Below are 13,671 nucleotides of genomic sequence, written 5' to 3'. Positions count from 1 at the left end.
TTTGATGAATTTATTGGAAATTTTATTTTTTCTGAGGAAGATTAGCCCTGAGCTAACTACTGCCAAATCCTCCTCTTTTTGCTGAGGAAGACTGGCCCTGAGCTAACATCCGTACCCATCTTCCTCTACTTTATACGTGGGACGCCTGCCACAGCATGGCTTGACAAGCGGTGCCATGTCCGCACACAGGATCCAAACAGCGAACCTGGGGTCGCAGAGAAGCGGAACATGCGAACTTAACCGCTGCACCACCAGGCCGGCCCCATATTGGAAAATGTTTTGCATGTGCTATTCTGCATTTGTTGGGTGGAGCGCCCTGTATTTGTCCACTAGGTCAAATTTGTTAACTATATTCTTTGTATCTTTTATGTTCTTATTAATTTTTTTGCCTGCACGTGCCATCAAATCTACAAATACAATTGTGATTTGTCTGTTTTTCCTTGTGGTTTGATCCATTTATATATATTTACATATTTACATATCTTTATTGCTTATTGACTTTATTTTTCAGAGTAAATAAATATAAAATTGCTGTATAGTTTAAAGATCACTATGTAAGCACCCTCTTTCTCTCTAGTGATGCTTGTAGCCTGAAATTTATTTTTTCTAGTACTAATATGGCTATTCTGTCTTTCTTTTAGTATTTGCCTGACATTTTTTCCTATCCTTGTACTTCCAAACTTTTTACATCCTTTTGTTTTACATGTATCTTTTATAAATAGCATGCAGTGCTAATACCATTTTATAAATAGTATATTAGTCCGCATAGTATAAATTATGCTGTGATAAATGTGATAAGCGGAATAATGACCTCCCAAAGATGCCCACATCCCAATTCCTAGGACCTGGGAACATATTATCTCACCACATGGCAAAAGGGACTTTGCAGCTGTGACTAAATTAAGCATCTTGAGATGGGGAGATTATCCTGGATCATGCCGGTGGGCCTGATGTAATCTCACAGGTCTGTGAACATGGAAGAGGGGTCAGAGTCAGTGATCGAAGACACTATGCTGCTGGCTTTGAAGGTGGAGGTAGGCGGCCGTGAGCCAAGGAATGCAGGTGCCTCCACATGGAATGAAACCTTGGTGGCACCTTGATTTTAGCAGAATGAGACCCATTTTGGATTTCTGACCTCTAGAACTGTAAGACAATAGATTTGCATTATTTTAAGCTGCTAAATTTGTGGTAATTTGTTATAGCAACAAATAGAGATCCAATACCACCATAAACAACTCCCAACTCTCAGGGGCTTTCAAAAACAAAAGTTTATTTCTTGTTCACATTAGATGCCCTTTACAGTTTGGCTCTGGGTCTGCTCCCTGTCTTCTTTCTTCCAGACCCCAGACTAGAGAGGCTGCCCTTACCTGGGACACACCAGGCCCAGGGCAGATGGAAGAGCAAGGGCAGAACCCCATCGGAGCTCACGAAGCTTCTGTTCAGATGTGGCATAAACCATTTCTGCTCAAATTCCATTGACTGAAGCAACCACATGGGTAAACGTAACATGGGGTAGGGAGTAGACCCGTCCCAGAAGGAAGGATGCCTTGTCCTAGTGGGAAGGGCCAGCATGTACAAAGGGCCTGGGGCAAGGGACAGGCAGTGTTGACAGAACTGAAAGAAGCTGGTCTAGTTCGAGGGTGGTGATGGAGGGGTGGGGCCAGGGATGTGGTTGGAGAGAACAAGGGCAGATGGTGTGGGGCCTGGTCAGCCACTTATCCATCCAACACATGAGCGACATTACATTACTGCTCACACAGTAGGCTCTGAGTCAGGGCTGGGGGTTTGGGGACAGACCAGGCTGACGAGGCCCCTGTTCTGAAGGCACTGACCTAGGGGGAAGAATGCAGGAGAAGTAAGTCAACAAGGAAGCAAGATGATTGCAGACAGGGATCAAATAAGTACCACAGTGAAGGAGTCTGTATTTTATCAAAAGGACTATTTTTAAAAGATCATGGCAGCTCTAGAGAGGGCCACGAGCCCAGGAAGTCGGGAGACGGTTTAGGGGCCATCGAGACAGATAATGCTGCCTTGGCCTGGGGAGGAGGCAGTGGCAAGAGAGGTGGGCATGCATTAGGGAGATATCTTTGAGCTAGAATCCACAAGATTTAGTGATGAATTGGATGCTGGGGGTGAGAAAGAAGGTAGAAATACTTCTGAGTACTCATCCAAGATAACCTGCCCAGCAAGGGGAAAGAGCGAGCAGCATAACAGAATCTCACCTAAAAGCAGACCTATGCAGGCTTCCATTTACATAAAGTTTAAAACCAGGCCCGGTGGCATAATGGTTAGGTTTGTGCACTCCGCTTCAGTGGCCCCAGGTTAGCAGGTTCGGATCCCGCGTGCGGACCTATGTACTGCTCATCAGGCCATGCTGTGGCAGCGTCCCACGTACAAAATGGAGGAAGATTGCCACAGGTGTTACCTGAGGGCCAATCTTCCTCACCAAAAACAAAAAAAAAACAAAAAAAAAACCAACCAGGCAACACTAACCTACGATGATAGAGTCCAGCACAGTGATTAACTTTGGGTGGAGAAGGCATGAGGGCCGCTGGTAATGTGCTGTTTCTCGACCTGGCTGCTGGCTACACGAGTGTGTTCTGAAAATTCATCCAGCTACTCATTTCTTATCTGTGCACTTTTCTGTAATGGTTGCTGTGCTGCAATAAAAAGTTTACTTAAGGGGCCGGCCCGGTGGTGCAGCAGTTCGCACATTCCGCTTCCGTGGCCTGGGGTTCGCCGGTTCGGATCCCGGGTGTGGACATGGCACCACTTGGCAAGCCATGCTGTGGCAGGCATCCCACATATAAAGTAGAGGAAGATGGGCAGAGATGTTAGCTCAGGGCCAGTCTTCCTCAGCAAAACGAGGAGGATTGGCAGCAGATGTTAGCTCAGGGCTAATCTTCCTCCAAAAAAAAAAAAATTTACTTAAAAACAATGACTCCCAGTTTTTCGTTGCTGTTATTTTCGAGCAACCCTTGGTCAGTAGATGGGGAAACTGAGGAAGGAACAGGTTCATGGGGCCGATAATGATGTGCCTGGAGAAAACAAGTGGAGATGTCCCAGAGGCAGCCGGAGGTCCAAGAGTGGACCTGGAGCATCAGGACTCGGACGAACCTTGGGAGCCTCTGGAGGGATATAAAGCCAGTGAAATAGACAAGGCAACACAGTGAGCAAATCACAGAGCATGTGCAGAGGAAGGGGCCTGGAACAGGCCTGGAAGGTTGGCTGCCCTCAGCCTCCTGGATCCGTGTTCTATGGCAATCTTCTGGCCATGCCCACTCAGGGGTCATCGCCACCTTTTCCATCCTCCCATCTCCCGCCCACCCCCCGGCCCTAGCATGGCCTCATATACATGCAGCCAGGGCAGCTTGGAAGCCCCAAGCCTCTGGTTCCTTCTACAGTGGCCTGCCCTTGGCTGCCTCTCTCTGCCCTCTGGATTTTGTCCACTCTCTGGGGTTTCTTAAGGCCTACAGGGATGGGAGAATCCCTGCCTTTGAAATCCTTCCCATAATGCATGAAAAAAAATTTAATAATTGCACATCATCAAACTGCAAGGCTTGCTCTGTGAAAGACAACGTTAAGAGAGTGAAAAGATGAGCTATCGTTTGGGAGAAAATGTTTGCAAATGACATACCTGACAAAGGCTTGTATCTCGAATATATAAAGAACCCTCTAAACTCAACAGTAAGAAAACCAACAGTCCGCTTAACAAATAGGCAACAGACTTGGAACCGACACTTCATCGGAGAAGACGCATGGATGGAAAATGCACGTGTCCCAGTACCACCAGCTGGAGGCTTAAAACAACAGGAAGTTATCATCTCTCATGGTGGTGGAGGCCGGAAGTCCAAAGTCAAGGTGTCCGCGGGCCGTGCTCTCTCTGGCCATCCTTGGTGTCCTCGGCTTGCAGCTGCATCACTCCAATCTCTGCCTCGGTTGTCACAGGCTGTCTTCCCTCTGTGTCTAAGTCTTCACCTGCCTTCTCCTTTCTGTGATTCTGTCTCTGTCTCCTCTCTTCTTCTAAGGACACCAGTCTTACTGGATTAGGCCCCACCCTAATCAAGGATGATCTCATCTTAACTTGATTGCATCTGCAAAGACCCTATTTCCAAATAGCACCACATTCACGGGTCACGGCGGGGGGCGGGGGGGGAGTGACTTCAATATCTTTTTGGGGGAAAGAATTCAACCCACACAGAAAACAAGCAGGTGGAAAGATGCTCAATATCATTAGCTATTAGGGAAGGCAAATTAAAGCCACTATGACTATTACAATGACTAAAATAAATACCAACAATACCAAAACAGCCACTCTGAAGAACGGTTTGGCGGTCTCTTATAAAGTTCAACATACATTTACCATAGGACCCCTCCTAGGTATTTCCTCTAGAGAAATAAAAACTCATGTCCCTGTAAAAACCTGTACACAGATGTTCAGAGCAGCTTTACTTGTAACAGCCCATACTGGAAACAACCCATTCTGCACCATGGAATACTACTTGGTAACAAAAAGGAATGAACTGTCGATACATGCAACAACCTGGATGGATCTCAAGGGCATTATGTTGAATGAAAAAGCCAATCTCAGAAGGTCACATACTGTATGATTCCATTTATATAATATTCTTTTTTTTTTTTTACTGAGGAAGATTCACCCTGAGCTAACATCTAAACCAATCTTCTGTGCTAACATTCCTCTATTTTGTATGTGGGTTGCCACCACAGCATGGCTGCTGACGAGTGGTGTAGTTCCACACCTGGGAACCTAACCCAGGCCGCTGAAGTGGAGCGTGCTGAACGTAACCACTAGGCCGCAGGGCTGGCCCGATATATAATATTCTTAATGTGACAAAATTACAGAGATGGAGAACAGATTAACGGTTGCCAGAGGCAGGGGTGGGGAGGCAGTTGTGACGACTCTAAAGGGATGATGTAAGTGAGGTCCTTTGGGGTGATGGAACAGTTCTGTATCCTGACTGAGGTGGTAGATACACCAATCTATGCATACGATAAAAGTTCTAGAACTAGACACACACAAAAATTTAAAAAGCAAGAGCTTGTAAAAACTGATGAAATCTGAATGAGGTCTATAGTTTTGCTGTGCCAGTGTCAATTTCCTGATTCTAACTGTACGATGATTATGTAAGATGTCGCCATTGGGGGAAGCTGGGTGAAGAGGACACAAAAACTTTCCATACTGTTTCAGCAACAGAAACTCAGTGATTCCAAGACTCACAGAGGCCAGGAGAGATCCAGAGACCTAAAGAGACCTGGACACTAAGGAGACCAAGAGATTCAGAGATGCACATAGAGACTCAGAGACTGAGAGAGATCCAGAGAGATAGAGAGAGCCAAGAAGACCTAGAGACCCACAAACCCGGAGAGGCCAAAAGATTTGGAGATATCAGAGACCTGGAGACCCAAAGAGATCCAGAGAGACCCACAGACACTAAGGAACACAGAGAGACTAAAAGACTCTGAGACACAGCGATACCAGGAGACCCAAAGATACCCAGAAACTCATAGTTTGACAGACTCAGAGAGACTGAGAGTTCAGAGAGACCCAGAAACCCAGAGAGACAGAGAGACACAGAAAAGGAGGGGCAACCCCCAGGAGTGAAAACACACTGGCAGCCAGGGTCAGAGCCTGAGGTTGGAAGAAAAGCAGAGATGGGTGCTGGATGTCCAACCAGTGAAGAGCAGTTGTGTCACAGGAAGGAGCCTGCATCTGGGGTCTGGGGACCTGGGCTCCAGACCTGGCTCTGTGCTCACCCGCCACCTGGCCCAGCCCACATTTCATTCATCTTTCACTCAAATATCAGGAGGTGGGGCCCTTGAGCCTCAGTTTCCCATCTGAAAAATGGCCAGGAGAACCACGAAACCTACGTCACAGGGCCAAATGCATACTGTGTTGGTCATACCACTTTGAGCCCACTTCTGTTGTCATCAGCGGTGGGACTTTGAGTATAAGTGATTCAGTTCTTTCTGGGCCTCCATTTCTCTTAAATACGTATTTAAAAAGTCTCCTGGACTACCTCACACTCATAAGGATGGCTACTATCAACAAAATAGAAAATAACAAGTGTTGGCAAGAATGTGGAGAAATCAGAACTCTTGTGCACAGTTTGTGGGGATGTAAAATGGTGCAACCGCTGTGGAAAACAGCTTGACATTTCCTCAAAAAATTAAAAATAGAATTACCCTATGATCTAGCAATTCCACTTCAGGGTATATACCCCAAAGAATTGAAAGCAGAGTCTCGAGATATTTGTAACCCACGTTCATAGCGTTATTCAAAATAGCCAAGATATGGAAACAACCTAAGTGTCCATCAGTGGAGGAATGGATAAGCAAAATGTGATATATACATAGAATGTATGCTGTATACATAGAATGTACATAGAATGTATAGCCTTAAAAAGGAGGGCAATCCTGACATATGCTACAGCATGGACGAAGCTTAGGGATATTATGCTAAGTGAAATAAGCCAGTCACAAAAAGACAAATACTGTACAATTCCACTTATATGAGGTACCTAGAAGAGTTGAATTTGTAGAGATAGAAAGTAGAAGGGTGGTTGCCAGGGGCTGGGGGAGGGGAGAGGGGAGTTAGTGTTTAATGGCTATAGAGGTGAAGTTTTGCAAGATGAAGAGTTCTGGAGATGGATGGTGGTGACGGCTGCACAACAATATGAATTAAGGTAGTAAATTTTATGTTATGTGTATTTTACCACAATAAAAAAATATTAAGGAAAAAAGTCACCTGTCAAATGTGGAAAGTCGTGCAGGTGCTGACTGTCCCACAGTATTTGTGGAGAGAGTAAATGAGCCAGTGAAGACCAAAAGACTGATGGTCTGCTGGGTCGGTGGGGGAAGCTTGGTGATCCTGGGCAAAGACACCCACCTTGGAGCCACTGGCCCGGCTCTCCCTAACCCAAAGGATCTTGGGAAGCGGATGTGGCCTCTGGGAATTCTCGCGCCAGGACAATCTCCTCTGTGGCTGTCAGGTTTGGGGATTCCTAGATCTGAAACAAACACGGACACATCCGGCGACCCTGCCCCAGCAAGGCATAACCAGGGAATTATAACTTACCCATCAGCCACCCGCCGCAGCCCAGGCCTCATTTCCAGGCTACGCATCCGTAAAGAGGCGGGCAGGGCGCCCTGCCACCTTTCAGGCCCTGGGGTCCAGCTGGCCTGCCTTCACCCTTCTTGTAGGTGAGAAAGCTCCGGAGAAGCTTTTACCTTGGGGAGCCGCAGCTGGGACGCGAGCGGTGGAGACTGGGCTTACTGAGAGCAGAAGTGGGCGGTGATGGCGAAAAGCTCCACCCCCTCCCCAGGAAGGGATCTGATTGGTGGAGGGCCATGGGGGCGGGGCAGCGCGGGAGCTATATAAAGGCTCTCAGTGCGGGCTTCCTGCATGCTGTGGGTAATCCATGAGCTCAGGTAAGGCTTCTCGGGGGAGGAGGCTGGGCTGCTTTATGAGGCCCCCAGGTTGGCCACGGGGTGGTGGACGGCAGCTTCTCCCGAGCCCCTTAGTTGGCGTCTCTCTCTCCGTGGCTTGAAATGTTTGAGGTGGCCCCACCTCACCTTTTTCTAAACCCAAGTATTTGTCTAGTATCATTCCTCTCTCTGGGCCTCTGTTTCCCCTCCGTGAAGAGGTTGGTGGTCCTTTCATGGCTCCCACTTTGGTGCAGGTTGAGGGGGTGGTTGTGAGTTGGGGGACAGAGGAGCAATTAAACTTCAGCTTTGGGGGTCAGACAGGCTCCACTTTCAAGTCGCGGTGAGACCTCCGTGCTTGAGTTTGCAAAATGGGTCTTAAGTTATACCCACCTACCGGGATAGAGAAGATATGCCCTTAAAGCATTTAGCGCAGCTCCAGGCCCTTAGGAAGCGCTCAGTGGTGTCAGTTGCTGCTATTCTTACTTTCTGGCCTTGCCTGTGGTGCCGGGAGGAGGGTGGGGGTGCTGCAGCCTCCAAAAACTCTCCCTCCTTTCTGGCCTCCCCACCCCACACGAATCCGAGTTTCCTTCTGTTCCCAGCCCCCACTTCTCCACGCCCATCCCTCCACCTTCAGGAAGTCCTCTATTAGGCCAGCCCTACAAATCCCCTTGACTTGTTGGGGGCAAGGGGGTAGGTGCTGAGTCTTGGGGCTCCTGCCTTTACAGGTCACCCTGCCCCACCCCACCCCTCCCACCCCTACCCCCTATGAGATGAGTGACACCCAAGACCCTGCCGCTGTCCCTGCCATTGCCACCCAGGTGAAGCTGGGGGGCTGGAGCCGTCAAGGCGTGGGCAGTGGGTCTCTCCGTTCCCGCCAGCACCAGGAGCTCCAGGCCTTCCTCAGCCTTCTGGGTGAGTCCACTAGGGGGCTGGCACGGGCGGGGCTGTGGGGACCAAGCATGAAACAGATGTGAAACATGCACTGTGCAAGCGTCTGAGTCTCCGTCTCTTCCCTTCTCAGGTGACCCCGGTTTGGCAGGAGGGGTGTGGGTCGTGTCAGAAAGCGAGTTCAGTGGCCGCTTGGCCTTTGGAACTTCGTCTTGGGGAGGGTGGGTGGTAACCCCAGTCCACCGTTTCTCCTCTTTACCCCAGAGCACAGTTTCCTCCAGGAATTCCTCTCCAAAGATCCCTGTTTCCAGATTTCGGATAAGGTGAGGGGGCACAGTGGCGGTAGAGGCCAGGAGTCACTTGGGGAAGGCTGAATTAGTGGGGTTGGAGGGCTGCTAATTCACTGGGTCCCCTGGTCTGGTGGAGGGAGCGCCTCCCTTTTAAACTCTCATCTTTCAGGCCCTCCCCACCATTTTACTCCCCCTCCCCACCCCCACCCCGAACTTCCTTGGGCGCACAGGGGCTGTGCAGCCCCTCCCCCAGTGTCTCACTCACCCCCCTGGTTCTGTCTTCACAGTACCTCCTGGCCATGGTGCTGGTCTACTTCCAGCGCGCCAACCTGAAGCTCAGCGAGTATACCCGCAGCAACCTGTTCTTGGCGCTGTGAGTGGCCCCGGTGGGTGGTGGAGACCCTTGCTCGGAGCCAGAGGATGGGGCAGGGCAGATGCTTAAGGCCCCTGCTCCCTGCCCCCGCCTCTGCGGCCAGGTACCTTGCAAATGACATGGAGGAGGACCTGGAGGACTCCAAATGTGTGATTTTCCCGTGGGCCCTGGGCAAAGATTGGCGGCGGCGTGTGTCAGGCTTCCTGCATCAGAGGGACAAGCTGTGGGCACGGATGGGCTTCCGGGCCGTCGTGAGCCGCCAGTGCTGTGAGGAGGTGAGGACCAGCATCCTGGAGTGGCAGAAGGAGGCTGGACCTCCCACCCCCGTTTACCATCCACTCTACTCATGCCAGGTCATGGCCAAGGAGCCGTCCCACTGGGCCTGGACTCGGGAGCGGCGACCCCACCACGGCAGGGCTCAGAGGAGCCGTCCAAAGGCCCGGGTTCCTCTCCCCCGAGGCCCTGGCCTCTCACCACCCCACTGTTCCCTCTGTGGCTTGCCCCCTCGCCGCAGCCACTGCTGCCACCACCCCCGCCCCTTGCCCATCTTATCCAAGTGCCCTTCCCCGGACCCTGAGTGGCCTCACCCTCCCTCCCAAGCCTGTCTCTCGGTGCCTGAAGACCCCTGGGGTGGGAGCTTGCTCATCGTCCTGCCCCCCGAGCTGCAACTGGAGCCAGGCACCTACACCCTCCAGAGTGAGTTGGGGACAGGAGCTGGGGGTGGGCTTGGGATCCCAGGAGGCAGGTGTGGGGCCCAACAGAATGGGAACGAGGGGCGTGGGCTTTTGGGTCCAGCTGGCCTGGGCACCGCCCCAGCTCTGCCACCTCCTAGCTGTGTGAGCTTGACAAGTTTCCTCTCTGCACCTCTCTCTCTCCTTCTCCCCCAGTTCTCCCAAAGCTTCCACAGTGCCCTGGGCGCTGGCACTGGCTCGCAGGGTGAAGAGCAGCCTGCTGGCTTGCCCACTGGCCCATGGCGCTACTGGCTGTGGCCCCCCTGGCCTCCTGTCCTACGGGCCTCAGGCTGGCAGTGCTGCCCATGTCCTCTGCCCCCTACTCCCAACCTGTAACTTGTCCCCACTCGGACCAGGGCCCCCTCTAATAAACTCCTGTCCACAGGACACCAGCTGTGCTTAGGCTCTAGCCTGGTTCCTTGACCCAGGGTGAGGGTGGGAAGGGAGTTCAGGGGAGAGGGGGGGTCTGCCAGGTTTAGGTACCAGTGGTTGAGACCCGTGAGCACAGGCTCTAGCAGCTCCTCCCCTTCCCGTGGGTGGCAGTCATCCTGAGCCTCAGTTTCCCCTCTATAACATCACCTCTGGATGATGAGATCTACAGTGTAGACGGGATTGAGTGGGATGAGCTGTGTACAGCCCTTAGGAGAGGGCCTGGAACCTTGTAGACAAAAAAGCTGAAATGGAAACACCTCTATAGTCATTCTAGAAATGCCTGCAGGGCCAGGCCTGTTCAGAAATAAGAAACAGTCCTTGCCCTGGGCCGCAATCAAACATAATATAATTATTATACTACAGCCCCTCCCCCCCAAAAGTAAATTTGTTAATGAGAGAGCAGGGAAGGCTTTCCAGAGGGTGGCATTGGAACTGGGCCTGGATGATATCAGGTTTGTCCATGGGGGGCGAGGGGGCGGTTGTGGGGAAGGATACTCCTGGAAAGACAGTCTAGAGTAGAGTAGTGACTAAGATTGTAGTCTCGGATGCCAGACAGCTTAAGTTCAAATTCCAGGTTCCTGTGCGACCTTGGCATGTAATTTCACCTCCTCCATTGCCTCATCTGTAAAATGGGCATTCTACTAAAATGGGTGTTGGGAGGTTTGAATGAGCTAATCCCTGGAAGGGTTTAGAACAGTGTCTCAGGAACAGAGCTCAGGGAGCTAGGGCGTTACCGGCAGAGGGAACTGCTTCCCAGAGGGCAGGGGGTGTGGAGAGAGGTGGAAGGAAGGTGGAGGAGGTTGGGCAAGTCCACAAGGGTCCGTTGGCAGAATCCCCTGTGTGCTCTATCCGTGGCTCCCGAGGAGCGAGGTGGTAAGAAAGCCTGGAGATCGCGGACCTTAGAAGCCAAGACAACGACTATGAAGTATTTTTAATTTGTTTTTCAAATAGCTAGTATGTTCACATGTACATTTTGAATTTTGAACCAAGAGTCATCTCCTGCCCCTGACTCCAGCCACCCAGTTCCCCTCCCTGGAAGCAATGACAGTAACAGTTTATGTCCTTCCAGAGAAAGAATCTAAATATCCATAACCAAATGTGGTGTAATAAAACAGATATAGATTTGGTCTTTGTCCCTGGTTCCTGGCACAGAGCTCCTAAAACCCTTGGAGTCTCCTGAGTGACAGGGGTGTCTTTTGTTATTTATAATGAGCCCCTTTCAACCACAGCTGAGTTTATGCTAATGAGGTGACTCAAGTAGGGCACCTACAGGGCTTCAGGGTGGGGGCTGGTCCCCACAAAGACCAATCTAGAGGGGGGGAACTTTCAGCTCCCCCACCACCTCCAGGGAGGGGAGGGGGTCCCGGCTGGAGATTTAGAGAGTTTCTGGGTTGGTGAACAGAGATGTGCTGGGAGGGTGGCTCCCTGGAGAGGGCAAGGATGCTCTGCGCTCCTCCCCCCATGCCTTGCCCTGTGCACCTCTTCTATTTGGCTGCTCCTAAATTGCATCCTGTATCCTAAACTGGAATAGTAAATAAAGCACTTTCCTGAGTTCTGTGAGTCTTCTAGCAAATTATAAACCTGAGGATGGGGTCGTGAGCACCCCCAAATTTGTAGTTGGCCAGACAGGAGTGTGGGTCTGCTGGGCATCCCATTTGTGCTGGTGGTATCTCGTGGGACTGAGCCGTTAACCTAGGAGTCTGCACTAACTCTGGGAATTAGCATCAGAATTGAAGGGAATTGTAGGCACCTAGTTGATATTGAGAGTTGGAGAATTGGTGTGGAAAAAACACATGTATTTGGTATCTGGAAAAAAACACAGTGGGTGTGAGAAGTGGTGTTAGAACAAAGACCACACCAGATATGCATATATGTCCCACCCCCTTTTTTGAAAACTCAAATGCATCCTGTTGTGTACTTAATATATTTTGAAGATGGGTCCTTATCCATACATTCCTTTTGACAGCTGGATAGTATTCCTCTTTAAGGATGCACCGCAAGGTAACTTGTTCCTTATTGACGCCATTTGTTTCCCGAATTGTGCTATTCCACTCAGTGCCACAGAGTGTCACTAAGACCTTTAAGGAAATCCTTATGCAAACATGAAAAGATATCTGTAGAATGAATTCCTAGATGCATTGCTCAGCCAAAAGCCGAGTCAGAATTGTCATTTTGATGATCTTCACCAAATGTCCCTCTCTAGAGGTGATGCCCATGTTGCACGCCCCCACCTCTAGCAGTGCATGTAAACGTGGTTTTCCAGAACACTCACCAATCAGTGAGGTACCAGATTTTTTACCTTTGCCAAACTGATAAATGGAAAATAGTCTCTTGCTGAAGTTTTAATTTGCTTTTCTTTTGAGTGAGCTTAAGCGTTATTCCATGTTTAAGAGCTGTTTGTCTTCTCTGAACTGTCCTTGTCTTTGCCTGTTTCTCCACTGTTTTTGGTTTCTGATTGACAAACAAGGGTTTGAAGGGAAAATAGCCCGTCAAGATGTAAATTGTATTTTCTTCAGTTTATCATTTTGACTTTGATGGACAGATTACAGATTTTTTTATTGAGGTCATAATAGTTTATAACATTGTGAAATTTCAGTTGTACATTATTATTTGTCAGTCACCATATAAATGTGCCCCTTTACCCCTTATGCCCACCTCCCAACCCCCTTCCCCTCTGATAACCACTAAACTGTTCTCTTTGCTGGAAAGATTTTTTAATGTAGTAAAATAAATTTTTTATGGCTTCTGGGTTTTGTGTCATAGTTAAAAAGACCTTTTCCACACTGAGATGACTAAAAAACTCCTTTAGCTCCTGGCTGTGTTTTTGCTTCCTTTTTCTTTTGTGTGTGTGTATATAAGAAAGAATGCCGTGAGCTAACATCTGCCGCCAATCCTCCTCTTTTTGCTGGGGAAGACTGGCCCTGAGCTAACATCTGTGCCCATCTTCCTCTACTTTATCTGTGGGACACTGCCACAGCATGGCTTGATGAGCAGTGAGTAGGTCCACGCCCCAGATTGGAACCTGTAAACCCCAGATCGCTGAAGCTGAGCATGGAAACTTAACCACTGTGCCACCAGGCTGGCCTCTGTTTTCATTTTTTACATTTAAATCTTCAATTTGTCTGGAATTTATCATATACAAAATTCCCTCCCGTTTTCCTAATGCTTTTTATTGAAAAACTCATCTTTTTTCAACAAATTTGAAACACTACTTTTATTATATCCTAAATTCCTGTCTGCATTTGGACCTATTTCTAGATTTTTCTATCTTCCAATGATCTATGTGTGTCAGTACCTCTTTCTAACTACTGCATTTAATTATTATAGATTTGTCTTTGCTACCTCTCCGCAGCATCTTCCATCCCCCAGGCGCCTGCTCCCTGTGACCCAGTCACTTGGCAGTTCCCCTCATTGGCTGTTCCCTCAGCCTCTGGACCTTTGCACATGTTGTTCCTCCTTCTAGAACACTCTCCGGCACCTCATTGCCTAGTTAACTCCTACTTCCTTAATC

The 13,671-nt window shown here is 49.4% G+C and overlaps 1 protein-coding gene across 2 annotated transcripts; it reads left to right on the top strand.

Moving 5' to 3' along the window:
• The first annotated feature begins 8,216 nt into the window (after positions 1-8,216).
• SPDYC (speedy/RINGO cell cycle regulator family member C) lies at positions 8,217-10,072 on the top strand. 2 transcript variants are annotated; one of them, XM_046644667.1, is made up of 6 exons: positions 8,217-8,358; positions 8,599-8,657; positions 8,912-8,997; positions 9,101-9,272; positions 9,351-9,693; positions 9,885-10,066. In XM_046644667.1, exons 1-6 carry the CDS (start codon positions 8,217-8,219, stop codon positions 9,935-9,937), a joined length of 855 nt encoding a protein of 284 aa, XP_046500623.1. In that variant the 3' UTR covers positions 9,938-10,066. The 2 variants fall into 2 exon arrangements, with proteins under 2 accessions (XP_046500623.1, XP_046500622.1); XM_046644666.1 differs by having other exon boundaries at positions 9,351-10,072.
• Positions 10,073-13,671: the final 3,599 nt, after the last annotated feature.

This window comes from Equus quagga, chromosome 17 (genome assembly GCF_021613505.1).
Source record: "Equus quagga isolate Etosha38 chromosome 17, UCLA_HA_Equagga_1.0, whole genome shotgun sequence".
NCBI classification, from domain to species: domain Eukaryota; kingdom Metazoa; phylum Chordata; class Mammalia; order Perissodactyla; family Equidae; genus Equus; species Equus quagga.
The sequence above is the reverse complement of the archived record's forward strand: the minus strand, read 5'-3'. Positions and strand labels throughout refer to the sequence as shown.